The sequence below is a fragment of the Castor canadensis genome, chromosome 1, assembly GCF_047511655.1.
Source record: "Castor canadensis chromosome 1, mCasCan1.hap1v2, whole genome shotgun sequence".
NCBI lineage: Eukaryota > Metazoa > Chordata > Mammalia > Rodentia > Castoridae > Castor > Castor canadensis.
In genome coordinates, this window is record NC_133386.1 from 3412357 (window position 1) to 3429758 (window position 17402).

General features: G+C 39.3%; 1 protein-coding gene across 8 annotated transcripts in view; it reads left to right on the forward strand.

Moving 5' to 3' along the window:
• Pde10a (phosphodiesterase 10A) overlaps nucleotides 1-17402 on the forward strand; it is a 487897-nt gene that overhangs the window by 300565 nt on the left and 169930 nt on the right. For 2 of the 8 annotated variants that reach the window (XM_074070692.1, XM_074070682.1), the window contains exon 2: nucleotides 10417-10544. The exons of the other annotated variants lie outside the window; for them this stretch is intronic. In XM_074070692.1, coding sequence (XP_073926793.1) covers nucleotides 10508-10544 — 37 coding nt within the window. In that variant the 5' untranslated portion in view covers nucleotides 10417-10507. The remainder of the gene's footprint in view (nucleotides 1-10416; nucleotides 10545-17402) is intronic. 8 annotated transcript variants of the gene reach the window in all.

Consider the following 17402-nt stretch of genomic DNA (forward strand, 5'->3'; position numbering starts at 1 on the left):
CATTGGTTTCAAACCTCTGTACAGTGGAGGTGGTCATTCTTAACAGAATTTTTGTGAAGAATAAGTGAGTTCAGACTCAGTGTGAGCTACTATCATGACCACCTTCCTTTAAGTCAGTATTACTGGCCTCTCTGTTCTGCTTCTGAACATCTTCTGGTCTTCCTAAACATCCTTCCCGGTATTCCAGTAATTTACCTGATGCTAAAATGTGTACAACTGAAAATTCAAATTCTTCAAGCAACTTTAGGAGGAATCTACTGTCCTACAGAACTTTCATTTTAAGTAAAAACTGAAATAAGATGAAAAGCATATTTAACATTTTGTCTTTTGAAGTGATTTTCCACTTAATCAGCACTCTTTAAATATATACTTTGAAGTTTTAAGTAAAATGGAGTATTTTTAATGTACCTGAGTGGATGGACTTGCTGAAACCTATGTGTTCTGTTTGGTTATTTACCTGACATTCATACCACATTGAAGATGCTGTTCAGTCAGGGCACACAGAAAGCTCCAATCAATGACCTTTTTCTAAAGTTATAAATTTTTTCCCATCTATTAAACTTTCCAGCTACCCGTCTGTCTATAAACAAATTCTCTGTGCCAGATACCATTGTTATGTATCTGCTGATTTATGTAATTGTTTTAAAACATGTGAAGAAAAAGAATACCCTTGATTTACAAACCAGCTTGAGAAATACTAACTTGATTTTCAGAGTTAAGAAAAACATTCTAGTATTTGTGATCTTTCATCATGTTTGTGGTGCTGGTGTCAAAGCCAGGTCCTTGCACCTGCTGGGCAACCACTATACCATTGGGTATCATCCTCACTCTCATTTCCTTTAGTTTTTCCCTTTACTTTAAGCAAAAATGAAATAATAAATAAAACATTTTCCTAATTTTAACCAGCACATTTTTAATGTAAAATAATAAGAGCCTTAAAAGAATAAAGATGGAGCTATTTAGTACCATCTGTTTCACTAGCATATGAGGTCACTGTGCCAAGTTCTAGAGGGAACACAGACACAGGGACTTACTGAACTAAAATTCATAGTCGTCTCAAATCATCTGACCCATTTGCCTTTTTCCTATGCCTTGTCCACGAATCAGAATTAGATGCTATATAAAGACCTATTTTAATGATATACCTTGTACATTTGCAGTTGAGGAAATTTTTATTGTTTGGATATACAAGTGAGCTTATCTATATTGGTGGTGTATTAATATGATAAATATGTTAGTTTATGGCCATGGCTGATTTGAAAGAATTGCATCTTAATGGTTACACTGGCTAATAGGATGTATTTTAAAATAAAGATGCTTAATGACTACATTTTTATGAATGTTTACTCATTTGTAAGTACTTCCTATGTTTAGGGCCATGTTAGAGCCTCCTTTACTTTCACAAAAACTCTGCAGAGTAGGTGGGAAATCATTCAGAGAAAGGTTATGTTAGCAAGTAGCAGAGTTGAGATGCAGGCTCCATCTGTGGCATCCTAGTGCCTGTGTCTTTTCTACTCCACTAGCGGTTGTTAGATGAGCTGCTTTCATGAGCTAATAATATTATTTTCCTTAACACAGGAGAATGACACAGTTTTTCCCCCTTTTTATTTTGCTACCTGAGAATATTAAAAGTAAAATTATCATAAGTTCATTAAAAAAGATGGTTTGGTTCCTTGAGAGTTGTGAGATACCATCTTAGGATAACAAGTAGCTTTCTAAACAGAATAAATGTATTAGTTTATGAAACACTCATTCCAATGAGCCGCACACGTGTCACACTAGGGAAGTCACTGCGCTGCTCGTCCTACCCTCCAAGCCAGCTTTTGTTTCATCAGAGAAAGTCTCCACTGAGCTGGTGGATCAGTGCAGAACACCTCAGATGGAGGTGAAGTTCAAAACTGAGAGGTGGAGTTTCCTTTGTCAGCATTCCTCATCTGCCCGGCTTGTCTGTGTGCTGAGCCAGCCTGGGGGAAGATACCATGTGCGAAGTGTGTTTCTTTCAGTAGATGGGTTTGTCCTATGAGGAATTATTGAATCACTGTCTGATTTACAGAAGGGAATGTTAAAGGATATTTAAAATTTTCCATAGTCCATACATTTTTCATGGATTCGTTATTGGCAGCATGAAAATAAGGCATAAGACAAACCATGGTTTCACTAGAGAAGTCGCAGACTCATTTTCTATTCATAAAAAGATATATTTACACATACACATACCTCTCAACAGGTGAGGAATGTAGGTTATCTTGCTCATTTTGGCACATAACTGAAAGCATTAGCTAGGGTAACACAGTTGGCTTCGTTTTCCTCACTTACCAGAACTTCAGGAGCCCAAGTGCTAGTTCTCTAGCACTGAGATGTGAGGCACCATGTTTCCTTGTTTGAATATAAGAATACCAATTCGGTAAGTATAGACATACAGGTAAAAATACCTGTCCATCTGTAACCACTACTCACTTTCTTTATAAATTACCATAAGGACAGAAGATTCATTTTTGGTTGATGATAAAAAAATACAAAGACTCATATGAGTTAAAATAGAACAGTCAGCTAGTTTATAGGAGTGGCAACAGAAATGAAATGTAAAGGTTTTGTAATGAGTTCTGGCTTGGGTTGCTGGAGCTCTCAGCTCTGTGTGACCCTGGCTGTCATCTTGGGTTCAGAAGTCCTGTTGCTTCAGCAATGCTTTTGGTATGCAGAGACTTTCATGAGGTGTTTGACCTCATTTAACATCTAGTTTGTAGCTTGGATTTTGAAAGGCCAAAAATAATTGTCTCTCTTTCCTGCAAGACATGTCAAAATTACCTCATTTTTTTTCTAGTAGTACTTTTCCAAAGACCGTATGCTTTCATTCTATCACATCAATCAGGTAAACAGGAAAACACATGATTGAGAAATTACATCTGGAGAAACCTCCAAACACTTGCAACTCTTGGTGGATTTAACGTCAGCTTAATAAAGTCATACATGATGAGAAATGCTTCCTTGGAGGAAGGAAAATTATGCATAGCATTCTCATAGACTGTTATAAGACTGACTAAATCTTGTTATTTCTAAGAATTATTGGGTAGTTTAGTAATTTGATGCTGCTGTTTGTGAAGCCTACAAATTGTGAAGCAATTCGCATGCATTTTAATCTTTTCTTACTCTGAGGTGTTCCATGAAAATAACCACCCCCCCCCAACTGCCCCATTCTGATTCAGTCTTTCCTCCTTTAAGGAACCAGCCTGGAGTTCCTCACAGATAGCCCTCAGTCAGTATAGGTGGGGTTGGACTCTGCTAAGTGTGAAGTTTCTTCCAATTCTTACTTGAGGAAAGAGTGAAGTGATTAAATTTTCTTTCAGTTCTGCTAAGTGTTAATACAGTAAAACAATGCATTCAACAAGAAATTCCTTTACCTCTCAAGAAGTAAGTGCTAAAAGTCTATAGCAAAAAATAACTTCCCTCTAAGACCTGAGAGCCTTAGGTTATTCTCCTTAAACTGCTAATAAGGATGAGAAATGTAACTAGTAAATTTAAGTTTGAGAGCTGGATTCGTTATGTAGCTTGCTGCTTGAATTGTTCTAATTGCTTTCTCCCTATAAACACTTTCAAAAACTGTGTGCTCTTCCCTTCTTTCTCCTGCCACAAGTCTTGTATGAATTGACTTGTTTCACACCATTATTTACCAAATGCTTACTTTGTTCCACACACAGGTGATATGGGCAGAACAAAGAGGATGAGTCCATGCCCTTCTCTCTCCTGTCCTATTTCTCTTCTCTCCTGTTTCAGACTGGTCTATGTAGTACTCTAAGTTCATCCTGTAAAACTTGAATGGGCACCCATTGTGCAAGGTCCTGATTCTAAAGGTGCTGATGCTTGAAAGTTTGCTGGGATGCTAATTATGCACATAAATTCTTAAGGTTAAAGTCCCTGTATTAGCTTTCATTTACTGTGACAAAATACCCTAGACAATCAATTTAAACAGTGGAAAGGTTTACTTTTGCCCACAGTTTTAGAGGTTTCAGTCCATGGTTGGGTGGTTCTGTTGCTTTTGGGCCTGTGACAATGCAGAACATCATGACAGGTGTGTGAGGAGAGGAAGCCTGTTTGACTCATGGCTGGGAATGGAAAGAGAGGAAGAGGTTGAGGTCTCATGATGACCCCTTTTGAGGGCACATGTGCCCTCCATGACATAAAACCTCCTACTGAGCCCCATATCTTCTGAGTTCCACCACCTCCTAGTATTGTGAAGGTGGGACCAAGCCTTTAACAGCTGGGGTTAGCTCATGTTTAGTCCTGCAGGAGTCCCCACGATTGTTTTTTGTTAGCTCAGTGTCTTTACACGTTCAACATGAAAGAACTTAAGAAAAGTTGCAGCAGAATAGCATCGGTCATCAAGCTGTAGATGTTGACTTCCTTGTCAGGATTTCAAATCAAGGAAGTGAATTGATATTTCAACTCTGAAGCCAGCTAACGCTCGTACTAAAAGCCAGATAGTGCATTAAGAATCGCACCCTTTGTGGCTCTCAGATTCATCTGCAGTTAGAGTCCTTAGAGTATTTCTATAACTGAGTTCAGTATTTCAGCTATCATTTGATACTTTGGGATGTTATTAAAAAGTTTAATTAGAGCTGTGCTTTTCTTTTTTGGGGATTTTTAAAATGTAAAATGCCACTTGTCTTCTAGGATGTGACTCTTTGCTTAACATGGCCAGGGTCCTGAGAAAATGGGAAAATAGGAGAGCTCTGGATTTTGCATGTTGGAGGGGAGAGGGAGAGAGGACATCGGAACTTTTGGTGCTGAAAAAGAATTCCATTTTAAAGACTGGTTTGATCTGTGTAGTTACTTAATGGAAGGACAGACACCTCTGTATTTTTCCTGAGTATTACCTGATTCTCACTGTACATTTTATTCTTAAGTACCTACATTATTTTTGTATGGCTGTTGTAAAAAATTACACAAACAGCAGAAATTTTTTCTTCCATACTTTCTGAAATCAAAGCCCTCCTTTTGCATTTGAGACTTCTTGACCCGGAGTAGCAGTGCATAGGTGGTAGAGGTAGGAAGAAACATTTTGGTAATAGATGACCAGGAGTAAGAGTGGTGCCATTCTTCCCTCTCCCCATTGCTAGACCCATGAGTATTGGGAGAAACACACCATATATTGGATGTTGGTTTAAGGAATATGCAGTCTTCCAGAAGACACTGCTCCAGCCCTGCAACATTGCCCACCCAGAAGATGCTGAGTCTTCAAAAGCCACTGTCTTGTTCCATCCAGTCAGCTGATTCAGGATGATGTAGACATGGTTTGGTAGTGGATTCCAGAATCATGGGTTCAGTATTATAACCTCATTTGTGATGAAGTGAATTCCTCGATCAAAAGAGATGTTGTGTGGAATGCTGTGACAGTGATTATATTTAGGGCGATACAGGATAAGCTCTGCCTCTTAAGATCTTTATCTTTTGCCAGATACAGTATTATTCACAGGTGCCAGGGATTTGGTGTGGATATCTTTTGGAAGATCATTTTTCTGGCTCTTATTTATAACCTGTTGACAGGCAGATGATTGAGAGGCAGTAGAGAATAGATGGTGGAGAGCATGGAATTTGAAGGCATACTAATTTGTTTGAAACATAGCTCAGGCATTTACTTGCTATGTACACTTTGGCAAGCTAACTAACTTCTTAATCCTATTTTCTTCTTTGTTAAATAGGGCTAATAATAATTTATAATAGGACTATTCAGAAGATCAAATGGTTTAAGAAATGGAAAGTGACTGACACATAGTAGGCAGAAAATGTTGACTAAGGCTACTACAAGCAGTCAGTTCAGGAAAACTTTGCATAAGTCAAGCAGCTATGGAGGCCAGTTCTTGGGGGATAAATTTGTTGTGTTTTGTTTGTATTTACAGAAGTTCATGGAGTTTTCTGTCACATGAAGAAATACTGGCAAGACACAGGAAAATGTTGTGTGGGTTTGGGCAGAGGAGAGCTTCTGGAAGCAATGCTTCTCAATATGTGTATTTTCTATCGTTTTAATTTTTCAGTGTATAAAAACTTGAAAAGGTCAACCAAATAGGGGGAGTTCAAGAGATGCAAAGTTCATAGAAGATCGTCTGTACTTACCATGATTACAAGAGAAACTAATAAAAATCATTAAAGATTAAAATTTAGCTTTTTTGCCTGTTCCCATGATTCATTAATCCATGTTGTTCCCTTTGGTATATGGTAATTTTTGTCCTTTGAATTGAGTTCAGTTTTTATATTCAGTATTCTTTCTCAGCAATCCTCCACCTTAATTCCATTCGTTTTTTAAAACTGTGCTTTTACTCTACCTTAGAAAAAAAAAATTGAAATACAGTCCTTTAATTAACTTGTTACCAAACAGACATAGGAACTGTATGTTTACCGTGACTTAAAATGTATATTTTGGCATACTTAAGAAGCTTGCCACACAGTTTTGACTTTTCCACTGCTTGTTTTTTTTTTTTAATCCTGCACAAACTATACATTAAGATTTGTTGCAGTTCACTTACTATTTTATAAAATGGTACCATATTTCTAGATGCCTTATTTGCTCTGCAATGACGACTAAAACAGCCCACACAGAGAAGTCTGTTGTTATGATGAACATCTGCCTCCAAAGGGCACGATGAGAAATTGTTTCATTTATCATAAGTTTTAAGCAATAAACTTATTCTTTGTCTGTCTTGGTTTTGGATGCTGTAACAACTACAATAGACTGGGTGATTTAAACAACAAACACTTGTTTCTCACAGGGAAGTCCAATGTCAAGGACTCTGATGAGGGAGAGAGAGTATGTGTGTGTGTGTGTGTGTGTGTAAATATAGTTGAGCGTGATGGCTTAAGCCTGTAATCACAGCTGTTTGAGCAGTGGAGATGAGGAAGATTACAATTTGAGGCCGCTCCGAGCAAAAAGTTTATGAGAACCCATGTCATCCAATGACTGGGCATGGTGGTGTGCACATGTCAACCCTGACTATGTGGGGAAGCACAAATAGGAGGACCACATTCCAGGCCTGCCTGGGCATAAAGTGAGATCCTATCTCAAAAATAACCAACATAAAAAGGACTGGGGACATGGCTCAAGTGGTACAGCACCTGCTTAGCAAGCACAAAGCCCTGGGTTCAGCCCCCTAGCACTGCCCAAAAAAAAAGTAAATAAAAAAATAAAGATATTAGATAAGAGTATTAGAAAGTTACAGAGTACCATGGGAAAAATGTTTAGGTAGAACAGAGCCAGGTAATCAAGAGTTGGGTCAGGAGGGCTGGGAGACCACACAGTATTAAATACTGTGGTGTTCTCATTTAGGCAACATTTTGAACGTGACTTGAACAAAGTTAAGTTTTTAATCATGTTGATATCTAAAACAAAAGAGCATTATTCCAGGCAGAAGCAATGACCCAGGGAAAGGCCCCATTGTGGAAGCATGCCTAGTTTGTTCAAGAAGGTCACAGAGCCCCTGAAGGGCAGGTCACATAGGGCCTTGTAAACTGTAATTAGGACATTGACTTTTACTCTGTGAGAATGAGAAGTGTTAGAGGACTTTTGAGTAGATGAGTGACTTGTGTTTCAACAGGGAGCTATATTGAGACCAGACTACAACTAAATGCAGGTTAACTCATTAGGGTGCTAGTCCAACCCCCAAGTGAAAGATAATAATGGCTTGAATGAGGATGTTGATGACTGTTTGGGAAAGAGAAACGTGGTCAAATCCTCCATGTTTTTGAAGTTCTAGACAACAGGGTAGCCTGATGGTTTGGCTGTGAGGTATAAGAGAAAGTGAGAAGTCAAAGATGACTCTGGGATGCTCACTTCCTCTCCTTAATCCCATGCATCTAACTGGTCATCAGTGTCGTAACTCTACCATTAGTTATCACTCTTTTATTCCCCTGCTGTTTCTTAAATGCACTGCTGGAGTAGCTGACTGAGGGCATTGCCTGGTTTCAGTCAATCTTTTCTTCTGGAGTAAGGAAGTATAAATCTGTTTATGTCAGTTTGGAGGTTAAATTTCTAGTGTGTTTTCAGTGGCCAACAAATAGAAGTCCAAAGTCCTCAGATGGCATGCAGTATCCTTAAAAATCCTCTGCTTACTTTGGGAGCTTTATCTCCCATCCCATCTTTATGCCCTTTTTACCTGAATTTTCTAATGGGTTGATCCTTCACACCTCCCTGGGTTAGTACGCGCTGTTCCTTCTGTGTGGCATGCCCTCCCCATCTCATCTGTTAGTGCATTACAAGGCCATTTTGTATGCCTATTTGTCTGTGAGTGCATTCGCTGACCTTAATATGCCACCTACTCTGGTGCCTTTCTTTCTTTCCCTACAGACCTGGTGCAGAATGGTTACACTTCTCTTTCCAGTGTTGCTTAGTGTGTCTCTGACACATTCTAAACAATTTAAGGGTGGGAGCAGAAGTAGTGTTTTACCATTATCAGCACAGGCCCAGTACATAACATGGTTGACTGTTAAGAAGCTGGGGCATTAAGGTGGAAATGGGTAGACATCAATTGGATATTATAAACATAAGAACAAAAGTAGAGAGTTTGTTTGATGGCCCCAAAGGGCAAATGCACATGGTTGGAAACAGTTTAAGTGTAAGTGTAGTTATCATGAAAGTACTGAGGGCCATAGGAGAGGGAAGTTGTAGTGGGAAATGAATGGTGTTTGGGTACTGATCAGGGAGGTACTTCTGTACCCCAAGAGTTTTCACTTTGTTTAGAAACAGTGAAGAGCTGCTCAAATACTTTAAAAAAGAAAAAAAAAAAAACAGATTTTTGTCCTTCTAGTTCACGTATCCTACTGTTTCATGGAGTTAGTTGACACATGTTCAAAAGAGCATCTGTAAGTCAGCGGTACTTCTGTATTCCTGCAGTAGAGGAGGGACGGAGGAGGGTAAGGGTGTCTTTACTGTTGTAGCAGTTTAACAATCCATAGGACCTCTCCAGTTGGGAGCTGTGGGACTCACGCGTGCACAGTCAGTTGGCGCTCGCTGCTCTTCGGGCTGCAGAGCCGGCTGGGCCCAGGGGAATCTGCGCATGCGCACAAGCACTGAGCCGGAAGCCCGTGCTCGCCAGGGTGAGAGGCCAGCATCATGGGTGAGGCCTACAGGGGCAGTGAGCCGTGGGAGAGTTTCTCAGATGTTGTTGTCTTGTAGCCCAAACTCTCCTTGAGGAACAGCTGCAGGAGGATTTCTTGGCGCTCCTCTATAGTGGTGGAAGTGGGAAGCCGGAAGTAGAAGCTGTTTCCGGGGCAGGTATGACGTTACCGGAAGTGTTCGACTTTTGCGGGGTGCACAGCTTTTGCTGTTTGGGGTGCTTACTGGAAAGCCAGTATTTGGATGGCGGCCTTTGGGTCTTGGCTTGCACACTTCTTGAAGCTGATGATAAGCAGGGGCAGGTGGTCTGAGTGTGGGAGGACTGCGTGCCTCCGGGGGACCCCGGGCGGGACTCGCTCCAGCCCTGGGCAAGAAGCCTTTGGGAAGCCTCTGGGGTCACTGTGAGACCGGGGTCACCTTTGTCTTGAGGCTTGGGCCTCCACAGCCCACTCAATGGCAGTATGATAGTATGATCTGTGATAGCGACATCACTGATGAGTTGAGCCCTGGAAGACTTGCCCGAGTCACCTGAGAGTGGAGTGTGGCATGGAATGGCCAGTGGCCCCGAAGGTCTCTGTGAGCATGGTGTCTGACTGCTCAGCTGTGCATGGCATCATCACATCATCAAAGTTAGAGATGTTGGGGGCATAAACATGTTCCCAATCCACCTTGTCCTCTCCAGGAATGTTCTTCCGAGAGTAGTGTCAGGGAGGATTGATCAGGAGACCTGAAGATTACTTAAAGACTAAGGAATATCCATGTCATAAAGCCTTGGGGTAGGGAAACTCAGGATTGATTATCTCAGTGAGTCACATCCTTGAGGAGCCACTTCTTTATGCTTTCCACTCTGCTAATTGGTTTTGTTCTGCTGATGGTAACATAGGCACTTTGGCTCTGGGCCTAGCACACGCACATTGGAAGAAGAATGACTTCAGTATGATGCCTAAACAAATAACTTGCAGGGAAATGGGAGTATTACCATAATTGATTTAACTAATGGAAATTTATTCTGAGTTGGAGGAGAGGGTGACCTCTGAGGGGAAAATGGTGGTAAAGAGTGGGAATGGAAAAGGCCAAAAGGATGCAGAAATACTGTGGAGGAAGTATGGATAGAAGTGTGATGATTTGCATTTAGGGATCAAAGGAGGGCGGATTGGAGGCTGGCTGATGTATGTAGCTTAGGTGAATAGGATGATGGTTTCACTTAAAGACATGGGGTCCAGAAGAGGAAGGAATAAAGACTGAAGGCAATTAAGGGATAGTTATGCTGAGAATTATCTGATAGTTATTTGATTTTTGTTTTTGTTTTTGTTTAGAAGCTAATGGTATAGATGTAGAAGTCACCCACAGAGATGTTACAGTTGAAGAGATGGGGGTAGAGAAGACTTTGAAGGAAAAGAATGTAGAATGAGGATAGAAGAGAGAAAATCTCAACAATTAACAGGTGAGTAGAGGACACTAAGCCAGAAAAAGAAATTTAGAAGGGATATTCAGATAGATAGGAAGCATACTAGTACTTTGTAGTTGTTTTAATCTGCTACTATTAAAATGATCAATTGACTAAAATTTGTTTTATTCAAAACATTGAATTTTTTTAGACACCAACACCCTAGTTAGCTCCCCTATAGAATCATTGGCAGGGTTTTATTGTGTTAAAAAGCTTCATGGTGTTTTATATTGGATGGATCAATTTTTGAGGATTTCTCTGAAGTTTCACTTTATTTTTCATAGGATAATTGGTGTGCTTCAGACTGTATTTGGCTTGGGTGAATTGATTATTGGGTCGCTGGCTTTTTTGCTGTATTATGTAGGAGAACATTTCAAGAAGCTAACGGGTCATTAAGCAACAACTGGTGCCGCTAAGACACAGGGGGATGAAAATCGAGATAATCAGTCACACAACTGAGATGATAATGTTTAAGAATTAGGGGAAGTTTGGCTTATTAAAAAAGTGAGCAGTTTTAGTGCTGTGCCAGGGGCTGAAATCATAGACTGATGATTAAGGGACGAGTTAGACTTATGAACAGTAAAGAAAGCACTGGACTACTACTCTTGACTTCGAAGGCAAAAGGAAGAGCAAAAGCAGTTGAGGATAGATTTGCCAGCTTTGAAGAGAGTTTGTTGTGGAGGCTGGTGTGTCAGCATTGGTGGAAACTCAGGCATCTTAGGAACATATTAGCAGGGGACGAGCCTTTGAAGAATGAGATATAGAGGGAAAGTGACAGAGTGGGCAAGGTGAAGACGGAATCTGTTCAAGAGGGCGAGCTGGCTGAGTTAGGAGAGAAGATCGGAAGTGGGTAGAGGGTCAGAGAAACATTGAGGAGGAGATGTGCAGAGTCTGCTCAGGAAACGTACGGTCATGTGTCGGGATGATGATGTGTGGATGCTCAAGCGTATGCAGCAGTCTTGGTTCAGTCCCCGGGGTCAGGAAAGGGAGTTGGCCGGAGGAATAAAAGAACGGGCAGGACTGCTTTTCTCTCAGACATTAGGAATGCTAGCGAGGAAACTTTTCCTCGGGGGCATGGGGAGGGTGGGTTTAGGCAAGGATTTCTGGGCGTTACCTCAAGCATGTTTGCAATTATTGGCAAAGGTTTCCAGACCTAATAGGGAGGCAAAGTCAATTCAAGTGGCAGAGAAACAAGGTGAAAAGTGACCAAAGTATACAGTAGAGGTCAAAGAAGAGTCTGAATAGTAATGAAAGGAAGAATAACACGTTAGGTGAGGTCACATGGGGGGTCTTTTATCCCTCTACCTGCAACCCATACGGAGGAGCACCTGGGTACAAATTAATCTTACTTATTCTAATTTTATGTAAACTTGAAGAAATAATAAACAAAAGGATTAATGTAGTATCAGAAATGTCTTTGTTTTATTAGCTGTGTAACCAGAAAAACAAGATTATTTGTGAAGTTAGTATAGTTGTAAACTGTGGTATAGATGCACTATTATTTTTTATAGAGTAATTTAATGTACAGTGTGAGTCAAGGCTTGTGAATCTTGTTCAGAGTACACACATTTATTGCACTGACAAAATTCCTTTTCATGTAGCAAATTTTTTTTGTCAGCATATTATAGTTATAGAGGGTACATTGTGACATTTACATAAGGTTACAAGATTTCTTCACTCCTTCCATCTTTCTCTTTTCTCTCCCTTTCTTAAAGTAATTTTAGTAAGTTTCATTGCTCTGTTTTCATACATGAGCACAAAATACTTCTACCTTACTTGTCCTCCTTCATCATTTTTTATGCCTTCCCCCCTCTTGTTGGCACCTAGACTTGTTTTACTTTCTTGTCCTTCATTTATTAAAAGGGACATTTTTGTTTGCTTATGATAGTTCTACAGGGAGTTTCATTGTGACATTTCCACATACAGATGTATTATACCCCAGATATGTTTCTCTAAATACTTAAAATTATTTGTAAAGCAAAGGTATGGTTTTTAAGGGTATGTTTTTTTGGCGTGAAGTAGTCTTCAAAAGACCTCTTTTCTGTTCAGGGAACTTCCTTTGAATTCCTCAGTCTTGGCTTGAGTGTTGTGACTGTTTGAGCTCCCCCTGACCTAATGTGATTTTTCTCCCCTCTTTGTGTTGAGAGCTATGAATATTGGCCGGTATTTGAAATCAGTTTTAATTCTTTTGTCAACTCCCAAGCACCTAATGTGAGAGTAACAGGTTCTTTTCTAAAAAATCACTTTTTTAAAAAAACTCTTCTAAAAGAAATTGATGAAATCACTGCTCAGGAAGTGTGGCTTAGGCATTCATTTGCATAAGTAAGAGAAGAAGAGCACTTGTTGTACAACTGGGTTTAAACAAACTTTGTTAAAGTTGGGTTTGAGTGCAGAGACTTTCATTATAATTAATTTAATATGTTGGATATTTTGTTTCAATAAATTGCTCAGACCTGCCTAGCTTGTAACTTTAATCCACATCCTCATAGTCACACACACCTTCCTTCCCCTGGGCTTAGTAATGGTCGCAGTACCAGACACTATCATCTGATAAGATAAGCAGCACACGGTCCTTTGCCATAAGCCAGGGGTCCCCACTGGGCCTGCTGACGCACACAGTCCTCCCCTGATGTCAAAGGGTTGATAAGTAGCACATTGGCTCCTTTCCGAAATTTTGTGCCAGAGCAGGGGAAAAGACTCTTTGTCTGAAAAAGTAGCTCTGTTGAGCTATTTTTTTTTTTAAACTATTGCTTTTCTTGACTGTAGGCCAGATTCCTGTCTGTTTAAATGGTTTGGTATTATTTCTGAATTTTTGGCAGAAATAATGTTTGTTAGCAAAAATATGTTTAATTCATTACACATGATTTTCTATGATTTGATACCACTCAGAAGGGTTAACATTTGCTGTATTTTATGGAGAAAACAAGTGTGGGGAGTTTGATGAAAAAGGAATAGCTTGGTAGAACTCATTAAAAAAAGACTTAAATTTTGCATTTAACTCCATCTAAATCACAAGGAGGGGAAGGCTAGGATCATTTCAGTAACACTTGATATGTGACAAGCTATCTGTCACAACGTAGCTGTTGGTATAGATACAGAAATGTGGACAACTATTAGGTTCCTGAGTTTGAACTTTTCCAGACTGGTACTAACCTGTTGGCACATATGCCAGACGCACTCACTACTGGTTAAAACATCAAGAGTCAGAATATGGTCTACAGCCAAATTGTCACTATCACGACAAAGTCTAAGTAGTATATTCATCCTATAAAATGTTTGCTTAACGATTTTATGTGATTCATTGTATGTCATTTATTATCTAGGATGTTATTAAGGTATCCTAAAAATGAAGATGACAGCAGTTCTGTAATTTTATGGCTACCTTGTTACGAAAAGGAGCACAGGTACTCCTTTGATCTGAAAACCTAAACACTTTATATATAAAAAATTATCAGTCACTAATTGTATCTGCTCAGGCTAGTGAAATTTTGCAGTTTTTCATTATCATCTAAACTTTAAATTTGAAAATGCGTATAAGTTGAATAAAGATAGCAACGAGAATTGTGGATTACCAAAACAAGAATGCACACACAATTAGAAATGCAAAGAATAGTGAAACACATATTTTGAAAATGAAAAGCCGAAGGAGAATGACTGCTTAATGTCTTTTATTTTTGTTTACAAGGCAGCTCCTTCTTTGCAAAAAATTGTTTTGAGAATTTTTAAATGCCTCTGAATTCTCAAAGTGCCATCATTATGCTAGTGAGGTCACTTTTATGACCATATAGTAACGTGTTGTTTATTGACTAATGTTTTGTTGACTGAGCATGAACTCATTTTTTATAGTTAAGTGTTGGTAATAGCCAATGTTTCCTGAAAATAATTTTAAGCAGTTTCCATCTAATAACTATTTAATTCTTAAAACAATTCTATCATATGTAGATGTTACGGTCTCCATTTCCCAGATGAGGAAATCAGGACTCAGCAATGTGCAGTAACTCATTCTATTATTCAGTAACTGGTAGAGAACCCTAGTTGTCTGTCTTTGACATTAGAATTTTATGCTGTATGCTCCATGGTGCTGAATTGACCAGGAGAATAATGTCACTTTTCTTTAGCCATTGTTAACACAGTGTTACTAGCATGTCATTAAGTAATGGGGAAGGGGATTAAAATATTAGAGCTGCATGAAAATTTATCCTACTTTGCACAGTTAATATACACTAACACAAAGAAAGCAGAGTGATGTTTGTGTTAAAATTCTCTCCTGATACAGGAAGACAGATGAACACAGTTCTCTGCTTCTGTGCATGAAGGGATAGGAAGATCAACTGGTACCAAACACTTAGGAACAGGAGTGTGTGTGTGTGTGTGTGAAAGTTGAATTTATTGTAAGAGTTCAATAATGGTTAAAAGGTTTAGAAACTCCACAATTTGTCACAGTGGGTTCAAGGACAAAATCATATTAGCATTACAGTAAATTTAAAAAGTGACACTTCATGTCAAAGTGAAAAACAAGCAAATCCCATTCGACTAAGAATAACTGGATCCTTCATAACATGAGACAGAATATGGGTGATAAACCTAGAGCCAATATCATAGTTCTACAGAAACGTGAGGATTCTGGAAGAAGACTAGGCTTTCTAATGAATGGGATTTTTTTTTAAAGCATAATCAATTTGCCTAAGAGGTAAACTGCTTCTTCCAAAGGCTATCACGCTGTGTTAAAATGTCTGCTGTCACAAAGCAGAGACGCTTCTTTCCAAGAATCAAATGTGAATGGAACTTACTGCCCCATTAATGACTCTGGCCTTCTTTTCGCTCAGCATTTTCTATAGCAGTTACAACTTAACTACAGAGATGTCTTTAATATCTCAGTACTATGACAGAATGGTGTGTGATTTCTTACTCCAGCCTAGTGACAGGACTTGAGTTCTTAGGTTCCCCATCAGAATTTTGATGGCATGTGTTCTTTCAGTGTTTTCATATTTATTATCAAAGTGCTTGTAAAGTGAAAAAAGAAATGTTTTTGCTACATAGGCAAGGCAGACCGTGGACTTAGTTCTTCCTATAGACTTGGGTTGCTTGTCTACTAACCAGCTTCTTGGGTTGTTGTATATAGTGCTTTCTGCTTGGCAGATTCTTGTGACTATGCCTTGTCTAGGATGAAAACAAATTACTGGAAGTAATGCACATCGGTATGATGTGGGTCAGTGCTTGAATTGATGATGTAGGCTGTTATTAGCACCAATAGTCATAGATGTGGGGTAATAGGATGTAGTCTCTGCCTTCAAAGTTGTGCTGACGGTGGAGAGAGACCTTAGTTCTGCGTTTAGGAAACGGGTCCGCTGTAGATATTACAGTAGACTTGTGCTGAGATGCAAGCATGTTAACTTTGTTAAGGAAGTTGAAAGATGTTGTATTCGGCAGGAGATTTTTGGAAACACCATTCATCTTTTTTTTTTCTCTGCTGAATTCTTTATTTTATTTTATTTATTTATTTTTCTTTTATTATTCATATGTGCATACAAGGCTTGGGTCATTGCTCCCCCCTGCCCCCACCCCCTCCCTTACCACCCACTCCGCCCCCTCCCTCTCCCCCCACCCCCTCAATACCCAGCAGAAACTATTTTGCCCTTATTTCTAATTTTGTTGTAGAGAGAGTATAAGCAATAATAGGAAGAAACAAGGGTTTTTGCTGGTTGAGATAAGGATAGCTATACAGGGCATTGACTCACATTGATTTCCTTCTAGGTTAATTCTTTTTGATCTAACCTTTTCTCTAGTTCCGTTCCCCTTTTCCTATTGGCCTCAGTTGCTTTTAAGATATCTGCTTTAGTTTCTCTGCATTAAGGGCAACAAATGCTAGCTAATTTTTTAGGTGTCTTACCTATCTTCACCCCTCCCTTGTGTGCTTTTGCTTTTATCATGTGCTCATAGTCCAGTCCCATTGTTGTGTTTGCCCTTGATCTAATGTCCACATATGAGGGAGAACATACAATTTTTGGTCTTTTGGGCCAGGCTCACCTCACTCAGAATGATGTTCTCCAATTCCATCCATTTACCAGCGAAGGATAACATTTCGTTCTTCTTCATGGCTGCATAAAATTCCATTGTGTATAGATACCACATTTTCTTAATCCATTCATCAGTAGTGGGGCATCTTGGCTGTTTCCATAACTTGGCTATTGTGAATAGTGCCGCAATAAACATGGGTGTGCAGGTGCCTCTGGAGTAACCTGTGTCACAGTCTTTTGGGTATATCCCCAAGAGTGGTATTGCTGGATCAAATGGTAGATTGATGTCCAGCTTTTTAAGTAGCCTCCAAATTTTTTTCCAGAGTGGTTGTACTAGTCTACATTCCCACCAACAGTGTAAGAGGGTTCCTTTTTCCCCACATCCTCGCCAACACCTGTTGTTGGTGGTGTTGCTGATGATGGCTATTCTAACAGGGGTGAGGTGGAATCTTAGCATGGTTTTAATTTGCATTTCCTTTATTGCTAGAGATGAACACCATTCATCTTAAAAGAACTATGCTGTTTTCTTGATGCTAACCTGATGATTGATTGTGAAATTGAAGCCTGTGCTTTTTGAAAGTATATGGTGAAATATTATCACATGCACTGCATAATTTTTACTCAGGGGTGGTCCCATCTATTGGGAGTTTTTTCCTAGTGGGTTGAACTAAGTTGAAGCATTAGGAACACTGTAGCCTTACAGTATTCAGATACCAGATCAGATTGATAGTCCTTATTTTTGTACATTCTTTTTTATGTAATATTTCTAGTTATTAAAGAGATTCATCCTATCTCTTACACAGTTTTAGCAATAAGCTTAAGACTTTCAGAAAGGAAA